Source organism: Pan paniscus, chromosome 13, assembly GCF_029289425.2.
Source record: "Pan paniscus chromosome 13, NHGRI_mPanPan1-v2.0_pri, whole genome shotgun sequence".
NCBI classification, from domain to species: domain Eukaryota; kingdom Metazoa; phylum Chordata; class Mammalia; order Primates; family Hominidae; genus Pan; species Pan paniscus.
This window is the reverse complement of record NC_073262.2, coordinates 112541264-112566134: the sequence shown is the minus strand read 5'-3', so window position 1 is coordinate 112566134 and position 24871 is coordinate 112541264. Positions and strand designations below refer to the sequence as shown.

General features: G+C 37.7%; 1 protein-coding gene across 16 annotated transcripts in view; it reads right to left on the bottom strand.

Moving 5' to 3' along the window:
- The window catches only part of UNC80 (unc-80 homolog, NALCN channel complex subunit), a 228359-nt gene that overhangs the window by 56828 nt on the left and 146660 nt on the right, over positions 1 to 24871 (bottom strand). For 12 of the 16 annotated variants that reach the window (XM_055109063.2, XM_034955043.3, XM_034955036.3 and 9 more), the window contains 12 exons: positions 24420 to 24551; positions 21391 to 21577; positions 20694 to 20825; positions 16067 to 16210; positions 12941 to 13041; positions 11856 to 11942; positions 8919 to 9102; positions 7112 to 7206; positions 5987 to 6076; positions 5290 to 5391; positions 3273 to 3453; positions 1427 to 1695 (listed from right to left, as the gene is read on the bottom strand). In XM_055109063.2, coding sequence (XP_054965038.1) covers positions 1427 to 1695; positions 3273 to 3453; positions 5290 to 5391; positions 5987 to 6076; positions 7112 to 7206; positions 8919 to 9102; positions 11856 to 11942; positions 12941 to 13041; positions 16067 to 16210; positions 20694 to 20825; positions 21391 to 21577; positions 24420 to 24551 — 1704 coding nt within the window. The remainder of the gene's footprint in view (positions 1 to 1426; positions 1696 to 3272; positions 3454 to 5289; positions 5392 to 5986; positions 6077 to 7111; positions 7207 to 8918; positions 9103 to 11855; positions 11943 to 12940; positions 13042 to 16066; positions 16211 to 20693; positions 20826 to 21390; positions 21578 to 24419; positions 24552 to 24871) is intronic. The other 4 variants (XM_034955037.3, XM_055109062.2, XM_055109060.2 and 1 more) reach the window with 1 other exon arrangement.

The window sequence follows — 24871 nt, the reverse complement described above, 5'->3', positions numbered from 1 at the left end:
AACTAGGTTACAAACTTGAAAATATATAATTCTGGAGTGTGTGTGTGTGTGTGTGTGTGTGTAGGAAAGAGTGCCAGGATTTGTAAGTATAAACAATGATTACCTGGGAGAAAGGATTTTAAGTGAGCCTTATCTTTTCTTTAAACTTTCTCCATCTTTTGAATTTTGTAATGAACATAATTGCTTTTGGTAATCAGTAAAAAAAATACTTACTAAAAAAATAGAGAAAATTGCAACTATCTAAAAACGAGGAAGAGAGTCCTGTGATAGTAACTTTCTTGCCCCCATAGGTTGAGCAAACTTAACTTTGTATGTGTTGTGATCATAATTTTTATCAAAACTTCCTCAAAAATAGAGAACTAGGATGAGCCCCTGGGCCCTGCCTGATTTTATTTAGTACTCCTAAATGTAGCCAGCTATACATTAGACAGGAGTAAATAAAAATTGTTCCTGCTAAATTACCTTCTCCAATCCCAACACACCACATTTACTGGGAATGAAAATCTCTATTCAGTTAGAGGTCAGAGAATCTCTCGGGAGAAGCATCAGCTAAACACTTGCCATACATGTGACTCAAGAACAGAAGTTCTCAAACTTTCTAGGGCAGTAGTCCCCAACCTTTTTGGCATCAGGGACTGGTTTCATGGAAGACAATTTTTTCATGGACCAGGGTGAGTGCGGGGGACGGTTTCGGAATGAAACTGTTCCACCTCAGATCATCAGGCATTAGATTCAGGAGCATGGAACCTAGATCCCTTGCATGCACAGTTCACAATAGGGTTCCGGCTCCTATGAAAATCTAGGGGTGGGGGTTCCTTACAGGCCACAGACCAGTACTGGTCCCTGGCCCGGAGGTAGAGGATTCCTGTTCTAGGGCATCAAAACCATTTGAAGGTCTTGTTAAAAACACAAACTACTGGGCCCTGATCCCTGAGTTTCTGATTCAGTAGACCTGGATGGGCTCCAAGAATGTGCATTTCTCTTTCTTTAAAACTTTTTTTCGTTTTAGAGATGTGGTCTTGCTATGTTCCCCAAGCTAGTCTTAAGCTCCTCACTTCAAGAGATTCTCCCACCTTGGCCTCCCAAAGTGCTGGCATTACAGGCGTGAGCCACCACACCTGGCCAGAATGTACATTTCCAACAAGTTTCCAGTTGATGCTGATGCTGCTGGCCCAGGGACTACAACTTAAGAACCACTGTCCTAGACGAAATGGGAAAGCATATCCCAAGTCTGGGGCTCTCAGAGTAGAAAGGAACATTGTGAACTCTTGCAAATTTATGGGGGGATTTCATTTGTTGCCTTCTGTTGTCACAAAAGAAGATGATAACACCATCATTAAAAAGTTTCAGTATAGATCTAGTTGAACGGCTAGATATGAGCAGTACTCATGTTAATTTTCTGGTTGGGAGAGGAGGTTCTGGGCACCTGCAGCATGGTGGGGAGAATCCACTGGTAGCCGCTGAGAGAGAAGAGGTGGTTGAAGTGCACCGCGGTGTTGATGACGGTGGCAGCATACTGCCTGAGCAGGGCACTGTCTTCTGGGTGGAGGATCAGAGCCCCGTTAAAAACGTTGAGGAAAAGCATGATTTCGTCTCCCCATGGAAACTCGCTCGGCATGCCCAGGAACATTTCCTCCAGCAGCTGGATCCACAAGCTTTTCTGAAGAGTGTCGAGGCCAAATAGTTCCTTTCCAGCTGTGAGAACATGAAACAGCAGAGACAGAATTAGCCCCACACCAATCCTGTCAGCATGAGAGGTGATCAAACCCAAGGCGCTGCTGTTCTCCGTTTGTTCCAGCTCCAGGATGTGAAGATCTACTGCTGAAATGTTTTCCAGCACAATATTACTGGCCTTGATACAGCACTTCCCTTTTCTCCATGGATTTTCATCATCACCTCTTTAACTAACTGTGGGTAAGGCAGAGCAGGCATTGGCAGTGTTTTACTGCTAAATAAACATCGGTTGGAGAAAAATAAATTATTTCAGCTAGAAAATAGCAGGGATGGGACTACTGCTTGGTCTTTTAATTAATGGTCAGAGGCTAGAGCTCTATCTACTCCTGCTGAAGCTGAAGCGTTTTGTTTTTTGTTTTTTGTTTTTTTGAGATGGAGTCTCGCTCTGTCGTTCTGTCTGGAGTGCAGTGGCGCAATCTCGGCTCACTGCAACCTCCATCTCCTGGGTTCATGTGATTCTCATGCTTCAGACCCCTGAGTAGCTGGGATTACAGGTGCCCGCCACCATGCCCAGCTAATTTTTTTTGTATTTTTAGTAGAGACAGGGTTTCGCCATGTTGGCCAGGGTAGTCTCAAACTCCTGACCTCAAGTGATCTGCCTCCCTGGGCCTCCCAAAGGCCTGGGATTACAGGCATGAGTCACCTTGCCCAGCCTGTCTGAAGCTTCTGGATGAGGGCGATAAAACATAGAGATGCTAATTTACGTAAATTGTCTCAAATTAATAACTGAGTAACAGAGCGAGGCTCCTAAGTGGGTCTCTTTTTGTGTCTCTGTCTCTTTATCTCAATTGAGGTATTATTTAGAGTAAAATGCACAGATCTTTAGAGTTCATTGAATTTTGACAAAAATATGCACTATGCACTCATGTAAACAACATTCCATCAATATACAGACAATTTTCATCACCCTTCTGCCCCTTTCCAGGAAATTCATTCCCTCCAAATCCAGAGGCAACCACCATTCTGATTTCTGTCATTCTAGATGAGTTTTGCCTCTTTTTGAACTTCACACAAATACCTGGTCTTTGTTTAGTCAAGTATTCTCATACCCTAACAACACCATTCTACCCACGCTTCAACTGCTGATGACTAGCTTAGAGCAGTGGTTCTCAAAATGTGGTGCTTGGGATAGCAGCATCAGCATCACCTGAGAACTTAATAGAAATGCAAACTCTTGAGCCCCATCCTGAAACCCGGAGGTGGAGCATGGGGCCAGGCAATCTGTGTTTCAACAAGTCCTTCAGGGGTCTCTTGTGCACACTCAGGTCTGAGAAGCACTGGTTTTACAGCACTGTCTGCTGATTCAGATGCTCTCCATTTGAGAACAAAACAAGTGCGTTTAGGAGACATACCTAATGCTAAATGACGAGTTAATGGGTGCAGCACACCAACATGGCACATGTATACATATGTAACAAACCTGCACGTTGAGCACATGTACCCTAAAACTTAAAGTATAATAATAATAAAATTTTTAAAAAAACACAACAAGTGTGTTAGAAAAAGCCCCAGAGAGGCAATGTTTCTTTGTTTGATACCTTGAGGATCACTGAAGAGTGAAAACTCAGCATCAATAGCACTACGAGGGAATGAGGGCAGGCGGAGGAGGTCTTCCTGAAGCATGGAGACGTGGGACTGTTTGTGGGCTGTGGGGATCTTCTGGGTTAGGGAGATGAGAAACAACACCCGCCCTACTTCTTCCAGCTTTCGGGTGAACACCTGGAGAAAACAAAAGCAGGAGCAGACAAAAAGGAGTATTAGAAACTCCAGATTTATAGACGGAAAAAACTAAAGGAAAACCTTTGATGGCAAACTGGGTTGATAAAGTCGGAAAAGGGGAAAAAGTGAAATGAGGGAGACATGTGTTTTTATCCTTTACCACAAGAAAGAGCAAACAATTCTCACTTGCCTCTTACTTCCTTCTGCCTGCTTTACAGAAGGAAATGTTCCTTACGGAGTTTTAGGCTGGAGAGGAGCATAAGGCAAGCATTGTCAAGATTAGTTCAATATTAAATAGAGCCCATTTGTTTGGATGCTATAATATGGAAGACCTTCACTAACAGGGTCAGTGAGTCAGTCAGTTCCAATTGCTTCTACCATTGCCACCAATGCCTGAAGCTGTTTCCTGGGAGTTCCGGGTTTGTCTTTAAAAAAAGACTGATGTGAGATCCAGGAAAACCCTATCTTGGGACAGAAGCTCATAGGTCCTTGATTGGTGCTCTGAGTTTAGAGGGCATACACATGGGGCTCTTGGTTCTTAGGTCCTTTTCTCTTGATGATTAGGAAGTTTATATGCAGTGAGTAGCTACTGAGGAAACTTCTGAGCCAGACTCATAGGCCTCCATGTTATAATCTCCCTGAGGAACTTAGAAGTCTTAAGGCTCTAACTTGAAGTGTACATCAGAGCAAGAACTCCATTTGATGGCATTCTTTGAAAACTTGTTCTTAAACATGATGAACAGACACACACACACACACACACACACACACACACACACACACACACACACACAGAGACTAGGGAAGCACCATTATTGATTAGGGTTTCAATTATCTTACCCCAAAATCATGGGCTGGGGTAATTTGGGGAGAATTGTTTTAGAAATTGTTTATATTTAAGATCTAACAGTTTTGCCCAACATCTCACACCTTGCAACACATTTAGTATTTTCTTTCTTTTAAATAGAATGTCGGTAGTTAATGGTAGCTATATTTTTAATTACTTAAGTGGTCTAATTCTATGCCATTCTCACCCATTTCATGAAGATATTTTTGGATATTTTGAAGGCAAATTATTATCCTTGATATGTACAGAAAATTGAAATGATCAAGTATCCTGAAATTCTTTAAATATTTTATTTAAAAATGAATGTAATAAATATGCAATATTAAAATTGTATCATTTTTAGAATTGTGTACTAAAGCTATATTTTGCATGCAGAATAGTGACTTTCCTTAAGCTCAAAGTTTGATTTGAGATTAAATGTGAATATTATTCTGTTCTTCAACCTTAAACCTAAGTACAGCTGCTAGACTATATCTCTTCCTGTTTCAAGAGAAATTAATAACATGCCCAAGGTCAGATCCCTGGTCAGAGGCAGAACTTGGATGAAGTCCAAATCTTTGAACTTTAGTTTAATGCTTTTTTTTTCAAGCATACTAGAGTGACCCCTTTTACTTTGTAGCCAGCTAGTGTAAACCACTGGGATAATTTACATAGCTACATTATGTGTATTTCCAATCCAATTTTACAGAAATGTGAAATGAAAATCTACATATAGAAAATAATAGGTAAATAAATTAGATTTCTATTATTTATACTCAATAATTCATCATTACACTACTCCAAGTGAGTGTTTCTTAATACCTTTAAGCAATGATCCAATTTGTAAATCTTACACTATTTAGGGGAATAATTTGTTGAGTAAGGGCCAACTACTGTCTCCAGAAAGGGTCAAAATGGAATCATAAAATCTCAAAGTTGGCAAAGTATGAACAGATATCTACTCCAACAACATGACAAAACCATGGAATAAAACTGACGTGGTCTGTCACCTGTTTCTGAATGAGCTCCTGTCCCTTCTCTGGATGCATATGTACAAGGTTCAGCTGGGGAGATACTGACCTCCGGAAAGGATAAATATCTCGAACATAGGTCTGTGTGGATTACATAAAGAGACAAAAAAAAGAGTTCAAAAGATTAAACATTTTTTCCCATTTCTTCTTTACCCAAAGATCTAAGCACTAGGATGCTATGCCAGGAGAAAAGCAGCTAAAGGCAATGTACTAAACAACACTCTGGAAGATCACTGTAAAGTGATGTCAGTGAGCATCCTGAGGCCCTTCTGCTCATTAGATCAGATCAGCATGGTCTTGTTTAACATGGTAGAAAAGAGATGCAAAACAGCATTCAAATTCCAAATAGACACACACAGGTATTATACGGGCAACGTAATTTTACATGTAATAATGATCAATACCTAAGTGTCTTATCTAGCTTATCTCATTTAACTATTACAACTGCTTTAGCATGGATACCATTATCATTACCTTCATTTTACACACAAGAAAACCAAAGGGTAGAAAGGTGAAGTCGCCAGTCAAAAGCCCCATTGATAGTAAGATGGTGTGACCCAGGTGGCCATACTATTACCTTCTAAACAGCGATGCCTCCCTGACTGTGAGCCACCCTCAGGTAGGCATGATAAGCCTTTGGCACAACTCAACGGGGATGCCATTACTTGTGTCTCACCTTATTGTAGTGGATAAGGTTCCATCGTTTATCCATAAGAAAATAATGTGTTGACTGGGATTCTGGGATATTAAAAAACTCCAGACACTCCTAGAACAATAGCAACAAATTTTAATAAATGTTTATCAGGAAGATATTATGTGCTAGGTAGTAAGGTGACAGATACAAATTTTGAAAAAACAAGGTAACCTCTTACGAGAATTATCTGTATATATTGATGTCTTATGTAAATTGTATACATTAGATATGTGTGTGTATATATGTGTATACACACACACACACACATATATATATACACATATATATACACACATACCATGGCTGCATATATACCCACACAGAGCTATCCAAAGAATGGTACGATAAAGACTGATAACGTGATATAGACCATCTGCTCTCATAGTGCCCAAAGATGTACAATTATAATTCAGACTGAGTGATGGACTGTGGAGGAACAGTGGCACCTACTGGTCTCAGCATCAGGAAGAAAGCATGTTTGAGAAACATTTAAGAATAATATAAACTATCATGCACTGTGCACATTATATACTATATACTAGGCATAGATAACTTGTATAACCTGAACTAGTATCTCAGTACTGTTGAAAATGAAACTGAGACTAGAGAAGTCTTATCACTTGATTTAGGTCACACTGGTTGTGGTGAAGGCAGTGTTTGAATATACTCTGTTTGCCTTCCTGCTATCCTACCATTCATCGTGAGTATAAAAATGGAGTGTTTGTTGAAGTTGGGCCTTGGAAATTCTCCGGAGATGTCTGAATGAGGCCAAAAGGAGTAGTAATGTCCCTTTCTACTGAAATAAGATGCACGAGTTTGGAAAAGTTGATTTTTTTTCCAGAGGTCTCTTCTACTTACATCTGGGCCCAGAACTATGTTCCTGAAAATCAGATTACTAAAAGTTTACTGACTAAAGTCAGTAGAAGTGGGGAAAATTATGGAAGGAAATAGCATAAGGAAATAATAGTGGGGCAGATTTTAGAAGAGTAAAGAAATGCATACATCCATTTAAAGACAGAAAAATGCCATTTTATTCTAAAATGGATCTTCAGTGAGGTGGCCATAGCATTGTCCTTAAAAATTGTTTCTGTTAAAAGTCATTCCTACCTTCAACAGGGCTTCAAATTGAGTGTCTTCATGGACTGGTAACTGGGTTGGGATATCGCACTCATTCTGTCCATGAACTACCAAGGTTTTAGTACCTACGGAAGATAAAAATAATAATAAACTGACTTTTACTATAGAAAATTTGTATTTTAAAGCATAAAATATTAAAATATTATCAATAAGCTGATGTTTTTACTGTTAATTACAATTCTTAATTCATAGTTACATATATATTTTATTTATTTTTAACCTGGAAGTTTAAGATTAATATATATATATATTTTAAATATATTCACTTATTAAAAGTGATAGGTATGGAGTTCCCAATACTTTTTTAAAATTTTTATTTTTAGTAGAGATGGGGTTTCACCATGTTGCCCAAGCTGGTCTCAAACTCCTGACCTCAAGCAATCCACCTGCCTCGGCCTCCCAAAGTGTGGAGATTACAGGAGTGAGCCACCGCGCTCGGCCAAGTTCTCAATACTTCTACCTGTCTTTTACATGCATAATTGTATTTAAATCTCATAGCCACCCCATGATGTGGGTGTTATGATTTTTTATCTTACAAATGAGGAAAAAGAGAAATGGAATAACTTAAGAGACATATTTATTTAGTGGAAGAGTTAGAATTCAAACCTCAAGCATTTCAACAAGTAGTACATCCCTGTTTTCTAGATGAGGTGACCAGGCAATAAAAGTTAAGAAAATATAAACAGGGATATTGGCAAAACCAAAACATGTACTTGAAATGTAGCTGAAAGCTACATTTTCTGTATTCTTCTTGGCTGATTGAGACAATATTTATTCTACTTCATTCATTAATTACAAATCTTTGTGAACATTATGATATACCTCGATTTTTAGTGAGTTGTTTTTAAGTATGTTAAAAATAGGAGTTTCTTTGCTGTAATAAAAACTGATCACTTTTTTTGGATAACCTACAGAACATATACATACACAATTCCCATTCATCGAATGCTTATCATGAGCCAGGTATGGCAGCAAGTATTTCACATATCTCAACTCATTTATTCCTCACAATTGTGAAGTATGAATTATATCCCTATTTTATACACAAAGAAAGAAAGCTTTGAGAAATAATGTACTTCTTCACAGTTAATACTAGTTATGTGACTAATAAATGACAGTGCTATGATTTAAACACAGGCTTTTTTGCTGCGAGAACTTGTGTTGTCATCTCTACATAATTCTGTCTTTCACTTTTATTTCAATACACGTATCATCTCAAATTTTCTTAGTCACTGCACAAGGATAAAGAATTGTCAAAATCTTTGTCTTAAGGCAAAACAAGCTATCCGAAGTGAAAAGGAACCGTATCTTGAGTTTACATCACGCTTCATGTTCTTTTGTAATGCTCCTTCTTCCTGCTTTCCCCTTTTCCAATTTTTCATAAAGCCCTCTCTCATGGAGTTTACAAAAGACTGGAGTCCATGCCATACAAACAATATTATTCTCCTTGCACTGCCAAAAATTCACTCAAACAAGCTTTCAGTTCAGCTGGCTCTCTGCAATAGACTTAAATAAATCTTCAACCTTGGCAGCCCTTCAAGGACTGATTCATGCGGATCTCAGTTCTGAGTCTCCCTTTTCAGCTGGCAACCGCTGACTTTTTAAAGGGTCTATTGTATTTCCTCTGATTATATTAAACAAAAATTCTTTGAAGCACTCCATACTGGGGGTTAGAACTCTGAAAATTTTCTCATGAATGAAAGAGACTCTTAGTCTTTCAAAGGGCTATTTATAATTTTTTTTAAAGTTATGTTACTAAAAAGTAGTAGTGACTTACCTGGCATTGAAGCGGTCACCAGGAGCTTCACCTCACACTGCTCCTTCTTCATCGTCTGCTTGAGATCCTTGAAGAAGAGGCCCTCCACGTAACCCACCACCTCCCACAGGAATGTCAGGGTGGCTGAAATGGCATCCATCCCCCACTCACAGGGGGTCCGCACAAAGTACATGATTAATCCTACCTAGAAGTCAGGATAAGAAGAGTTCACAAAGCTACAATAATCCTGAGCTCACATTCTCATTTCCTTAGCTTTTCTTGTTTTAAACTCGACCTTCTTCTGTGCCTTCATATTCTCTGTTCAGATGCTTCTCTAACACTTTCAATGTTACCAGGAGAGGGCATAACTGGAAAACTGACCACACAGGCGGCTGTACATTTTTATATATCATTAAAATGGCGAATTCTTAAGAAAAAAGCAGATCATTCCCCCCTCCCCCCACCCAGGCATCATGTCACTTGGTAGCTAGGTACTTGGGCCATCTAAAATTCATCTGTATAAGAAGTTTGTCCAAGCACTATTTGCAGCTTGGATTATGTCTAATAGTCTCAAACCTAAGAGCACGCTGCTTGGCTAAGTTGATGAACTTCAAAATTTTTGTGTGTCTTCTTTTTTTTTTGTTTCTAAATTCAGGGGTACACGTGCAGGTTTGTTACTTAGGTAAATGTGTGTCATGAGGTTTGTTGTGACAAACCTTACATTATTTTATCAGCTGGGTTGTTTGCATATCTTCTAATGTAATTTTGAAAAACTGTGTGCTCTTTTGCACCTTTTAAAGTTGACATCTAAAATGCCTCATTCAAAGTTTATTTTTTGTTAATAGGAGGTAGAATATGTTCAGCATTCTATACATTGAAATAAGATGAGGACTGACTATAATTGGAATATTTGATGAAATAACTTTCAATTATCCTATTTAATAATGTGCAAATATTCAGAAAGAAATAGTGTAAATTTTTTTTTCTTGTGGGTTTTAACCATTGTTTCTTCAAAAATTTTGTAGTCCTGGAAAACTTTCTAGTTATGTTGAAAGAATCAGTGTCACAAACCTAATCTGTTTTGGTGTTCTAAATGCTGGACACCCTAAGGAGGGCCAACCCTCACCCTTAATAGAAATTTATAAAACATAGGACCAGATACAAAGTCCTATGGGTTAAAGTGCATTGATCAATCAGAAAAGATGATTTCTTAAAACTACTAATAACATAGAATTCAGATTCTTTCTCCAACCTACATGCCTGTCAGTGCAGCCTGGTAATCTCTGGGATGATGGGTTGGGTCTTCCTTGTGTGCACTAGAATAATGGTTGAGATGGCAGACTTACTCAACAAGTGTTAGTGCATATCTGTTAAGTTGAGTATTTGGAGATTTATTTCTTTTAAAACTATCTGGGCATCAAGCTCCCTTAAAAATATTTTTGTTGCGGAGCTAAAGGATGGAGGAGAGCAATGGTCTGGGCAAGCATTTCTCCTATTCAGTGACCTGGGGAAGGGGCAGGTACACAAGCAAGCGAAAGAAACACTGAAGGCGCTCTCACCTCCAGTCCCTCTTTGGGCTCTTTCCACACCAGCCTGGATGGAGTGTAAATTTGGCAGGGCACACACCTAAACTGAGGGAGGCCCTGACATTTGGCTTTCCAAATCCACCTTTGGTTTTTGTGTGGTGTAGACAGAACCCAGAAGTAGTGGATGCTTGGCTGGAAAGCTTTCCAGATAGAACGGCCGTAAGCTGTTGTCACTGAGCAGGATGCTGTAGCTGGTGGACTTCCTATGTTAGAGCCATATGGGACTCATGGCAAGAACTCAGGGGGTCTAAAGCACCCGCAGAAGCTGAGGGGAGGTTGAGTCTCCTGGCAAACAGTGCCAGGAGCAGACAGGCTTTGAGTGACAGCAGCCATGGGCTTGAGTTTGTGCCCATCCAGATATCCAGCAACCAGCCAGACTTAAGAACATGGTCTCACAAATGAAGGACCCAGATAAAATGCAAGGGGTGAGATGTGGAACACAGGTCTTTTTTCTCCCCAACTCCACATAGCTATAGAGACAAAAGCAGTGGGAAGGAGGGAGAATTCCTAGAGACTATGCATTTTTATCCAAGAGAGACTGAAAACCACCAAAAAGTACTGTTTATGTTTTGGTACCGGTCTGAACTTAAATCTGGATTGGACATTTATTCATATTTTTTTCCCTTGCCAACCAGCAAGTAGGCACTCAGAAGAAAGATGACCAAATTAGTCTTAGACAAGAGAAAGGAATTACAAATGTTCTCTGCACATGGGGGTTGTGGTGGGAGTTAAATTTATCACCCTGCTAGGGATGCATATGCATATGGATAACTGAAGGAGTATGCTCAGCACAGACATTAATTTGGCTATTTGTCTGCCTGGATTAAGGGGCAGTTTCAAGGCGTAGTCATCAGGTTCTAGTCCCCAGACTGCATATTCATTTGGGGTTTAAAAAAGAATGTGAAGAAATTGGTAAGTCTCAGAGGATCAGAAAAGAACTGCCAGGGCAGTTAAAACTGTCATAGACAGTTGCCATGGAAAAATACATACACAAAAACTTTCCATCTAGGACAACAGTTGCATCTGTGTGTGTGTGTGTGTGTGTGTGTGTGTGTGTGTGTTTAAACATAGAGATAGGAAAAGAGGAAAAAATACTAAAAGAACACATGTTTTCTCAACAGAAAACAAAAATAAAGAACAAACATAAGGAAGTTATATATTGCTAAAGGAAGACAGAGAGGAAACTGACATTTATATTGACTGTCCTCCATATGTCAAAGAGTATGCCAGGCAGGGGCTTCCCTACACAGAATTTAGTTGACCAGGATTTGCCTTTAGTAATGTAATTAATGGAAATTTATTGAAAAAAATCTCCTAAGACCTTTTCATCATGGTGCTGCTTCGTAATTGGAAATGAACATTTATAACTCACCAAATAGTTGAATAGGATGTGAGATGTCTGAGCAGGAAAGTCTCCAATATTCAAGAGAAGTTTGCGCAGCATGTACATTAACTCATCCTGAAAGAAGAACAGAATTTTTAATGTTTCCTTCAGCTGCCATGCTGTAGAAAATAAAATTAACTTCTTGAAAATTCGGGATTGGGTGAGGGATTTTTTTTACTTTTGCCCACATATTGATTTCAATTATGTTCAACATTTTAATATAGTATATGTGATACTTGTTAAGTAGTATTTAAACCATCTGGAACACCTTTCTCCTAGGAGCTAACACATAAAAATCACTGAGCAGTAAACGACTTTGTTCTTTTTAAATTGACACTGTGTGTGTAGGTCACAGGCAAGTCACAGGAAAGCTGTATATTTAGTTAACTCTATTGGCCATGGTAGCCTGATATGATGGGACTATGAGGAGGACCTATGTTGAAAAATCACTAGACAAACCATGTTTTTGTGAACGTCTTAATTCTGCTTTCTAGGTTTGGAGTCAAAGAGAAAAAGAGAGGTTACAAGAGACTAGATTGAAATGTCTGTAATTAACTTTACCTTTCAGAAACTAAACTTAACCTTCCAGTGAATATGACTATAGCATAGAAATGAACAAATAATTTTTAATCATCGCTGTATTTTGCCACTGCTTGAAAAGCTACTTTTATTTGGCATGATCTTCTTACAAGGTGGTCTGACAAATCAGGTTTTTGGTTAATGAAAAATTTTAACATATTCTAATAATCATACCTGCATCAGACTGCCAAGCAATCAGAATTCAATGAAGGTACTCAATAGTAAGAACATTATACTTAATTTAATCTTGCAGTATTTTAGGATCCTCACTAGCAATGTAACATATATATATATATAGAAACATGAATTAATGGAGAAATTAAAAACAGCAAAGTTAAGTATTGCTCATCATTATCATTATTTAAAAAGTACTTATTGGTTGTGTATTGGAGGGCATTGAGTTGCATGCACTGCACTATAAAGTTCTTTGTATGATTTTAACAGTGTTCACACTTGTAGCCACAGAGCTACACTAAAAAGGAAGAGGAATTTACTTGTCTATTGCTGATGGTCAGTTTTTCCAGAAAATGTCGAAGAACCGTTGATGGATCTTCAATTAGACAGTTCCATAAGACTTGTTGAGCCACAGCACTCACTTCAGAGAGAAAGAAAGTTGAACATTTGTCTTAAATGGAGTTAAGTCTATGAGATAAAGTATTTGACAATTTACAAGCTTTAGTCTCTGCTTTTTGCCTTAAAAGGCTCTGTGAACTCTTTTTTCTTTTGAAAGGTAGGTGTTTGTTCTCTTCGTTGTTGTCTCTGAACATTTTCACATGTAAAGAACAGGTTACCAAAAAGTGTAGGAGTTGTCTTCAGGTATCAGCAATGCTTTTGCAAAGAATATCTCTGTGAATATATGCAATTGTCTTTGTTGTGGAAGTCACCCCAATAATAGCAGTAGTCAGCACTTATTAAATTACAGTCATATTTTATTGTTTATTTTATGGAGAAACTATGAAAGACTATTTGGATTTTGAAAATATGTTTTGGTTTAGAATGCATATGAATTAGGGATTTTTTTTTTCTGTCCACATGAATGCTTCAAACAGTATCTCCTTCAGCGAGATAAAGTAGTTGAGCCAGTAACAATTAGGTTCTCACTTCTAACGAAGAAGTCTTAAGAATAAATAATTAATCCTAATGAGAAAGGAAGTGCTATTTCTGTGGGGAAAGTGGTCAGGCTAAGATTGTCTAGAAGTGCCCAGACTAAGAAAGCAGGTGGGTAAAAAACAGGGCCAGTAAGCACTGAATGGTCTTTAGTTTCAACGTGTTTCCCAATTCCATTGGTTTTCAAAAGTAGGAATACAGAATTTAGCTTAAATTTATTTCAAATAAATGATACCAAATTTTGATTCAGAAACAAGCCATACAGTTAAAGTTAAAGGACATATAAATAATATTAACAAAAATATAAATCCAGAGCTGTAGCTTTCATGTGTCTCTATAACTAATTAAAATAGGTGTGAGTTTTTCTCAGGTTGATATTGATTGCAAAAATATCTTTACATGTGAAATAAGCCAGGCACAGGAAAACAAATACTGCATGTTTTCACTCATTTGTAGAAGCTAAATAAGTTGATCTCTCAGAAGTAGACAGTAGAATAGTGCTAACTAGAGGCTAGGAAGGGGAGGCGGGAGGGAGGCATGGGAAAGGTTGGTTAATGGATAAGAAATTACAGCTAGATCTCCCAATGCCATGACGAGTTAGTGGGTGCAGTGCACCAGCATGACACATGTATACATATGTAACTAACCTGCACAATGTGCACATGTACCCTAAAACTTAAAGTATAATAAAAAAAATTAAAAAAAAAAAAAAGAAATTACAGCTAGATAGCAGGAATAAGTTTCAGTGTTCTTTAGCACTGTAGGGTGACTATAGGTAGCAATAATTTATTCTATATTCTCAAATAGCTAGAAGAGAGAATTTTGAGTGTTCCTAACACAAAGAAATACTGTTTGAGGTGAAGGATATGCTAATTACCATGATTTGATCATTACACATTGTATATAGGTACTGAAATATCACTGTACCCCATAAATATGTACAATTATTATGTGTCAATTAAAACTTTAAAAATGTTCATGTTATTTTTATTTTAATTGCTTAAGTAAGGCAGTTTCATGCCTAAAACATGAAAAATGCAAAGAGAAAAATAAGACTGGGAAGTCCACTCATCACAGAAACAACTACTAACAGTCTGGAGTATGTCATTTCACATACATGAAATATATACTTACGTGCATTATTTTATTTTATTTTTATTTTTGAAATGGAGTCTCACTCTGTTGCCCAGGCTGAAGTGCAGTGGTGCGGTTTCGGCTCACTGCAACCTCCGCCTTCCAGGTTCCAGCAATTCTCCTGCCTCAGCCTCATGAGTAGCTGGGATTACAGGCATGTGCCACCACGCCTGGCTAATTTTTGTATTTTTAGTAGAGACAGGGTTTCACCACGTTGGCCAGGCTGGTCTCGAACTCCTGATCTCAAGTGATCTGCCTGCCTCAGCCTTCCAAAGTGCTGGGATTACAAGCATGAGCCACCGTGCCCAGTCTACTTACATGTATTTTAAAATAGTACTATATATAGAAAATATTCTTTGGTATTCGGTTTTTTACTTAGCAATATATTAACACTTTTTATATTAATATTCATCTAGAACGCAATTCCAGCATTCACAGAATGTTATCATATGGAGGTACTATGATTAACTAATTGCTTATTGTTAGGGATTTAAAGTCTTTCTAAATATGTTTTATTTTAAATAATGATCAGTGTACAATGTCATTTATACAGCCCTCATGATTGTCTTAGGAAATTGCTAGAAGCCAAATCTGTGTCAAAAGCTTTTCACACTTTTAAGGTTTTTGATACATATCATGAAACTGTGTTCTAGAATGCTTGTACAGAGTTTTATACTTCATCAGCAAAGTATGAGGATGCTCTTTCCCCTGCTTTTTCACCAGCAATAGATATTTTCATTTAAAGTAAGATTTGCCGACTTTCTGGCTGAAATGTAAGATTTAATTACAGTTTTAAACAACGATGTTGTTTCCAGGTGTTACTGGCCATTGGATTGCCTGCTGATATCCTTTGCCCAGTTTTCTAACAGGGTTTTAAAAAATTATTAGTGAGTTATAAGAGCTTTTTAAAATGTAACGTTAAGAAATTAACCTTTGTCTGTCACAAATGTTACTCATCTTTTCCCTTAGTTTATCTTTTCATTTTGCAATTATTCTTTTTAGGTAGTTAGCACGTCAGGAAAGGTAATCACGTAAGAGAGATGGTATTAGTGGTGTCAAGCTAATAGCTAAGATTTCTAAGGTTTGATTTCTATGTGGCTAAATAATTACTGTGTTGTTCTGTTCTCTGGTCACGAACAATGCTCCTGGACCCAACTATCTATTTTAAATGCAATTTTTTTGGCCATAAAGGTAGAGGGAGAAGGAGGTGGAGAGAGTGATACTGTTAGCGCAGTATGTTACAAATCTGTAATTATAATATGTGCATAAAACGGTTCAACATGTGGCCAGTAGATAATGTGTTTAAGAGCAACCTACTGTCTTCTATCAGATAAACAGCTTAAGAATGTCACTGATGATCTGACTGTTCAAAACTGTACCTGCTACTCCATCTTCCCGCACCTCACCATCCTCCATCAGATGAACAATGGGAAGTACTGCTGCACAGATGCATGCTGGGAACACTGCTTGTGGGGGCTGAGGCACATGGTGGTTCGGCGTGTGTTCAGTGGTATGTTCCTCATCTAAAATGGAAGACAAAATCAGGGTGCTTTTCTCAGTAACGTAATTCTTTGTTGCTACTGTTGTTTTGAGATAGGGTCTCACTCTGTCACCCAGGCTGGAGTACAGTGGCATGATCACTGCTCACTGCAGCCTTGACTTCTTGGGCTCAAGAGATCCTCCTGTCCCAGCCTCCAGAGTAGCTGGGACCACATAGGTGTGCCACCACACCTGACTAATTTTTTTATTTTTTGTAGAGATGAGTCCTCACTATGTTGCCCCAGTCGGTCTTGAACTACCGGGCTCAAGCAATCCTCCCACCTCCACCTCCCAAAGTGCTGAAATTACAGGCATAAGCCACTGCATCTGGCCTCAGTAATATGATTTTAATGCAACATTTCTCAGTTCAAGGCATACTTATTTAAAAGCATAATCCTAGCAATGAGAAAATGCCAACATCTTAAAAAAGATTACGTTACACAAAGTGCCTCTTCATTTTATAACAAATAAAAAAAACCAGCCCACTTTCCGAGTACCATTATTCTTGTTTGGTAGAGAAGCAAAGCACAGACATTCTGGGACAAGTGGATCGGTTCACAATATTAAATCAATGAAGATAAAATTCTAAGCGGACACTAAGACATTTTTCATAGATGCAACTGGTTGTGTGCATGTGAGTGTGTGAGAGATAGTAAGCAGTAATATGGGGTAGAAGAAAACACACATGCATTTAGGATAAGAATGACATAGCCCACCCATATTAATGTTTTCATCCTCATTGATAAATACAATAACAAATTAAAAATAAATATAATTGCATATAGGAATAAAGGAAAAAGGTTAGATTTAGTAGGCAAGGAAGGTAGAAAAGGGATTTAACAGCTTATTAATATGAAAATATACATGTCACTTTTCTAAAGCACTAAAGAATTGTGAGTGTTTGATTCTCAGATTAAAACTTACATGACTATTTGGGATTTTAGAAGGCCTATGAAGGACTAGAGGGTAAGAGACTTATACTGTCATTCTCAGTCCGGGCTTTGAGAGGTGAAGCCAGCTGATCTTCTGGGTTGGATGGGGACTTGGAGAACTTTTGTGTCTAGCTAAAGGATTGTAAATGCACCAGTCAGCACTCTGTGTCTAGCTAAAGGATTGTAAATGCACCAATCAGCACTCTGTAAAATCGCAGCAGTCAGTGCTCTGTGTCTAGCTAAAGGATTGTAAATGCACCAATCAGCACTCCGTAAAATGGACCAATCAGCACTCTGTAAAATGGACCAATCAGCGCTCTGTAAAAGGGACCAATGGCTGTGGGAGGGGCCAAATAAGGGAATAAAAGCTGGAATAAAATAAAATAAGGGAATAAAAGCTGGCCACCCGAGCCAGTAGCGGCAACCCGCTTGGGTCCCCTTCCACATTGCAGAAGCTTTGTTCTTTTGCTCTTCACAATAAATCTTGCTGCTGCTCACTCTTTGGGTCCGCATTACCTTTATGAGCTGTAACACTCACTGTGAAGGACCGCGGCTTCATTCTTGAAGTCAGCGAGACCAAGAACCCGCTGGAAGGAATAAATTCTGGACACAGCTTCGTAGTAGATGCATGTGGAAATCTTTAAAAATGTATATATATATAGTGGACCAAGCACTTCTGCAACAGTGGAGTATAGATCCCTGAAATCTGTTCTTCCGTAAAAGCAATGAGAATACTGTGAAATACACTTTTTTCGGAGCTTTCAAAATTTACCAAAAACTTGGAACTATTTGAGGAGCATGTATTAAAAAAACAAACAAAAAAAAAAAAAAAGGAAAAAAGACCAGTGGTATTTCTGGCTTTTTAACTTGCCCTACTCACCTCCCTGTCTTCCTAGGTCCTTAGGAGCCTTGAAAATTGACAACCTTGCAACCATGGTAGCTGTTAAAACCAGCAGCCTAGCAGCCACTGGATGGGCAGAGCAGTTTTGGAGCCCCCTAAAAGCCTCAACACCAGAGAATTGTCACTACTTGACCTATCTAGAAACCCATGGAAAATCCCTGTTCATAAGATTTGTCTTTATTTAGCTTGACTTAAAGCTTAGTGCAAACAGCTTTATCCCAAGGGCATTTACCAAAAAAAAAAAAAAAAAAAAATCAACAATTATTTAACATTGTAGCTGTCTGAGGTGCTCATATGAGTTGGGAGAAGCTGGAGGCTGACAAAAATCTTAAAAGGCAAATCTGGGGAATGAGATTTCTAGGGGGCTTGCAAATCACTGACATATTCCTGGTTATCTAGATGGCTGTACATATGTACATGTTGTGCACATGCCCAGGAAAGACCTGAGAAATTCCTCATCTCTCATGTTTGGCTAACCTTGAAGCTCTACACAAGCAGAAAGTACAAAAATGAAGGGCAGAGTTTTAAACTACTGGAACACTGAAGATGTGCCTCAACACACCCAAAGTGGTCCTCAGTAAAGGCTGGAAGACTTATTAGTTCAAGGAACTTACGAAAATCTCTGTCTCATCATTACCTGACCACTAATGTAACTGAGCAGGGATTTCAGTGCTCACACTCAACAAAGGCTTATTATGGACTTTACAAATTAGTCAAGGAAAGTTACTAAACAAACAAATAGCAACACAATAACAACAAAAAATCCTGATGAGGAAAGGGGGACATTTGATTTGCAGAGTTTCCACATTATATAATTTAAATTGTCCATTTTTCAATAAAAAGTTATGAGACATATAAGAAACCCGGAAAATATTGCCCATATACAGAAATAAAAGCAGTCAACATAAACTAACCCTGAGGAAGCTTAAATGTTGGACTTACTAGACAAAGATTTTGTCAGCTATTATAAATATGTTTTATTTTAATATAATGTTATGTTATATAAAACATATTATCTTATAAAGTTATTATAAGATAAAGATATAAATAAAACTATGTATTTCACATGGCATATCTTATATTTTAAAATGGCAGGCACATATCTTACCTTATCCAAAACTGCAATAAATGTAAACTGACTAATCAAAAGGCAAAATTAGCAGAATGGATAAAAACAAACAAATATGAATCAACTGTTATGTTTAAGAGACGTAATTTAGTTTCAAAGACACAAATAAGATGAAAGAAAAGGATGAAAGAAGATATGCCATACAGACAGCAATAAAAAATGATGTGGAGTATCTATGTTAACATCAGACAAAGTATACAGTAAGTGAAAAATTTTTACCACAGGCAAAACAGAGCATGTTATAATGATAAAATAATCAATGAGAAAGACACAACAATTATACAAATATCTGCATATCAAGATTTCATGGTACTGAGAGAAGGATTGACATACAGGTCAGTAGAACAGAACTAAAAAACCATAAATATACTACTACATTTATGTTCAATTGCTTTTTGACAAAGGTGCCAAGAAAATTCAATGGAGAAAATGGTCTTTTCTATGAATAGTGCTGGGACAACTAGTTATCTAAATGCAAAATTCTAACTCATAACATAACACATATTAACTCAAAGTTGATTACACACCTAAATATAAATGCTAAAAACTCTTAGAAGAAAACATAGGAGTAAATCTTTGTGACCTTGGATTAGACAAATTGTGACCTTGGATTAGACAAATTGCGACCTTGGATTAGACAATTGTTTCTTAGATATGACACTAAAAGCACAAATGACAAAAGAAAAACACACACATTGGACCTAATTAAAATAAAAAATTTTGTGCCTCAAAGTTACCTTTAAGAAAGTAAAAAAGACACTCGCTTCTCAGCCTTTTGGCTAAGATCAAGTGAAGAAAGTAAAAAGACAAACTACGAAATGGGAGAAAATATTTGCAAATCATATATCTGATAAGTGACTTATATCCAGAATGTATAAATAGTTCTTATAATTTAACAGTTAAAAGACAAATTGCCCAATTTAAAGTGGGCAAAAGATTTGAATGAATACTTTTACAAAGAAGATATACATATGGTCCATAAGCATATGAAAAGATGCTCCATACCGTTTGTCATTAGGGAAGTGCAAATAAAAATCACATTGAGTTACCACTTTATACCCACAGGGATGAATAAAAACAAAAACAAAAACAAAAACTAGTGACACACACTGAAATCAGCGGAGGAGGTTTTAAAAACACTGATGGGTCCTACCCTCAGAGATTTTGATTTGGTCTTAGGAACTTTTTTTTTAAGCTTCCCAGTTGGTTGTAATGTACTGTAGCTAGGTGGAAAACTATTAACTGTCTAGAATGATGTATTCTGAACCCTCAGCAATATGATTACATGCAATGTAATTAAAATAGAGCCAACTTAAAAATAACAATTGCTGAGGTAAATCAACAATTTTTTTTAAAGGATGCCATGCTAATTTTTTTTAGAATGTCAAGTCATGAGACAAGTTATTTAATGAAGACAATGTAATCAAGTGAGATAATGATATTAACTGGAAAGTGTTTCAAAACACATAAGTCAGGAGAAATAAAACGTATGCAAGAGGACACACCTTCAGCACTGACGGCTGAACGCACTGACCAGACTGACCCGCGGCGGAAGGAATAATTCCTGTGGGAAGTGCTGGAGGTGCAGGATGGACTCACAGACAGTCGACGGGATGCCAGATTGGTGACTTCTTCTACTGGCAAACAAAATGGGGAATGTGAACTTTGGCTTTATAACAAAAGAGTTATTATTATCACATTGTTGTTGTATCACAAATGCATACTGCTCTCAGACCATAAGGCTTAAATAATTTTGAGTGTACTTAGAAAAGGAAAAATAAAAATTAAAAAAGCCCTACAGAGGAAAGACAGAAAATATCCCCTGAAGTTTTTACAAAAGCAGGACAGAGAATCACTCAATTCAGAATGATTAATTAATCATTTTTGATACCAACTGACAAACTGCACTTGTGAAGGTTGAAAGTAGTTAAGGAAAGATTGGTTGCATTTACTTTAATACACATACTGGATTCGGCAGTTCCCTGAATCATTCATTTAATGTAACTAATGTCCTCCTCTGAAAATGGCTAACTCTAAACTTCAGAAAACAACTTTTCTCTTTCTTTGGTTAGTGTCAGGAAGTGAGAGAGAGATGGAAGGGGGCATATCACCTCATGTCACATAAAATTGTCAATGTTAATTTCAGAGCACGTTATTTCCCTGAGACTCAGCCCCCCAAGAAGTCCTGTGTGCAGAGGGCACCTTCTTCTTCCGGTTCTGAGTTGGGCGTGCATGTGGGCTCATAGCAAGCCTCCTGGGTGATGGGGATGGCGGTGATGAGGCTGGCTTCTCTACCAAGTCGTTTCTTTTCTTCCTCCTGCTGCAAGTTCTTTAAGATGTGTTCTGCCCTTTGATGGGAGCGGGACACAGCCCGGGCTGAAAAGGATTTCTGTGGAGACATAAAGGCAAGTTCACTTAATAGCAATTCTTCTGCAAGGTCACAGGCATAAAGAGTGTTCCAATGAATGACACAAATGTAGTAGTTTGTCCTCAGGAAATGTTAGGATACCCATGATCCAGTTTCATGGATATTTGTCTTTTTACCAAATTTCCAAGCTGTGTATGGTTAAGCTATTTTTTTTTCATTCAATCAGAATGATTCTTCATGAACACCTATAATTTCTGGAAGGAATCCTATTTCATCTCAGGATTTGCGGGGATATCAATGATTTGCTCTTTAAATATTATGATCAAATAAAATTTTTAAGTACTCTATTTCTTTCTAGAATGTTTTGAACTGTTTTTAAAAGGACATTTATTTCAGGCCGGGTGTGGTGGCTCACGTCTGTAATCCTAACACTTTGGAAGGCTGAGGCGGGTGGATCACTTGAGGTGAGGAGTTCGAGACCAGCCTGAGCAACATGGTGAAACCCCATCTCTACTAAAAATACAAAAATTAGCTGGATGTGGTGGCGCACGCCTGTAATCCCAGCTACTCAGGAGGCTGAGGCATGAGAATTGCTTGAACACAGGAGGCAGAGGTTGCAGTGAGCCGGGATCACACCACTGCACTCCAGCCTGGACAACAGAGCGAGACCCTGTCTCAAAAAAAAAAAAAAGAAGAAGAACATTTATTTCATAAGGTTAATAAAATTGAAAGTCAGAATCATGGAAAGGACGAAGAAAGAGAGATCTCTCATATAAGCCAGTTAGTTATATGGCTTATTTCATTTCTGTAGCTCAAGTATTTGTCACACTATAAACACTTAATAATATTTGTGGAAACAAAGTTATGGAATGAAAAATATGAGAGCTGATAGTGTTACTAAGGTTGAATGTAAAATCTGACTCTATTTAACAGTAGCCAAGGCATACTGCAAAAATACCAAGAAAAACTCACTCCTCCATAGATGAAGGATCAGGAACAATGAAGAAAAGAAGATTCACTGTAAAACAGCTATTCTATTCATGTCTTAATTATGATGCTTATGCCCAGACAAGCTCCAAGAACTTTGGAGACAGAGTCAGTGGCCTCTGAGCAGGGAAGTGATCACTGGAGTTCTTCTCTATCCACTTGAAGTAATGTTTATGCACAGTGGCAATTCCAGAACTCTTTGTTGGCTTATAGTCACACAGGGTTCAAGAGACAGGCAGGGGATGTTGATTACTCTTCTACAGGGCTGCATTTGCAGATAATCCCTTTATGGAGGATCTTAACATAAGATTAAAGGTTTCCTATGTTGAAAGGTAGAGTAGCAATTAAGAGCATTTTTTTTTTCTTTTTGAGATGGAGTTTCGCTCTTGTCACCCAGGCTGGAGTACAATGGCACAATCTCAGCTCATTGCAACCTCCACCTCCTGGGTTCAAGCGATTCTCCTGTCTCAGCCTGCTGAGTAGCTGGGTTTACAGGTGCCTGCCACCATGCCCAGCTAATTTTTGAACTTTTAGTACAATCCATTTTCAGAGCCAGGTAGCTAAGCTGGTTTTATTATATTAAGGCATAAGGTAAGAACTGTGGAATGAGAAAGATAACTGGATATAAAATCAAGGTACTTGATTTCAAATCCACAGTGAGCTTGGGATACAGATTGTGGCTGGCTCAGATGAACCCACCACCTCTTCAGGAGAAAAATCAAAGATAACTTTATGTTGGTGGTTCAGATGCTGAAATTACTGCACATATGGGAGAAGAACCAGGTGTGTATTTCTCTTTGGCAAGGTACCATCAGATATGAAGGTAGAATTAAAATAAAATAGGCAAATTGTGATGGGAAAGAGTTTAAAAAACAGTTCTCCAAAGAAAGCGACAAATGCCTAGAAATACTATGAGTAATATGCAAAGATGTTCAAACTAATTTCATATATTCAACTAAATTTTTCAAAGAAGTATGAATAAAATAAACAGTAAGTTGTTTTGGCCATTCAAAGTGGCAATTAAAATAATAACACTAGTTAATAAGATACTTTTCAATTCTATTCTATAAGGACAAAGTGATATAACTTTTCTGGGGATATTTTGTGAGATGCATCAAAAACCTTTAATGGTTATTATTTTATTATTGCCATAAATCCCATAGGAATTTATGCAAGGAAACAATGATAAATTTGTGCAAAGAGGTGTTCTTTTTTCTATTTTTGCTTTATTTTCCAAATTTTCTACATTACTCTTGTAATTTAGAAAAATACTATTAAACAGGTGAAAAAGGCATATTCTGAAGATCAATTTTTTTCAAAAGGTGCATATTCTTGTTTTTTGTCTATAAATGGACTGTGTTCTAAATCTGACCATTTATGAGTTATATTACATATAGCAGTAATAAGAGCAGGGGTCTCAGAGTGATGTCTGTGATGATGACACTGATGATCAACAAAATGAAGAATAAACTAAGGTTCAAACAAGGAAATAGCTGCCAACTCTCTTCTTTTTCTTATTTTTTTCAGGGCCAGGGTCCTTAACTTGGCTTATGTATTATTGGTTAAATAAGTATGTTCGTTTGTAATAAATAGAGGCAAAAGGGCCACCTTTGGCCAAGAAATCAATGCCTAATGCTTTTAGTAGCTTTAAAGGTGGCTTCTGCTTTGATTATAAAACAAGACTTTTTTTTTGAGATCTGCAAGTGCTCGCTACTCGATATTATTCTCTCTATTATAGTCACAAGGACAAAGATCTTTTGTGCTGACTTTCTGTGTTATTATTACATTCTTATGATGAGAATGAACCAATTACCACAAATATTAATTGTTCTCTTTTACACGTACACCATGGAACCTGGAAGTGTCTGTTACTCACAGACTGGTCTTCATTAATGGGGTCCTGGACACTCCCGCTGCACTGAGGAACCCACGGTGGGTCAAACATTGGGACGGATGGCATTCCAAGCACCGGCGAGGGAAGGGTGAAATTGATACTGGGAGGCGGAATCTGTTAGTTGACATCAGAAAAATTAGGTGAGAGGGAATATAAGCTAGAATGAGGCTGAAGTATAATGGTGACACAATCTCTCTCAGGAAGTGTTAATGATCCAAGTGACTTCACACAGAATGAACAAGAATTTTAGAAAAGGGCTATTTGCCAAGATTTTCTGTTATAGAGCACAAGATGAACCTATCTGGGCCTCAATTTACTAATTCATTAAAGGCTTTCAATCAAATGATCTCTATTTGAGTTTATCAACCCATCCTCGAAAACACACCTGTAAGTTTATATATAGCAAAATGTTTAGAAGATAATTCCCCAGACTT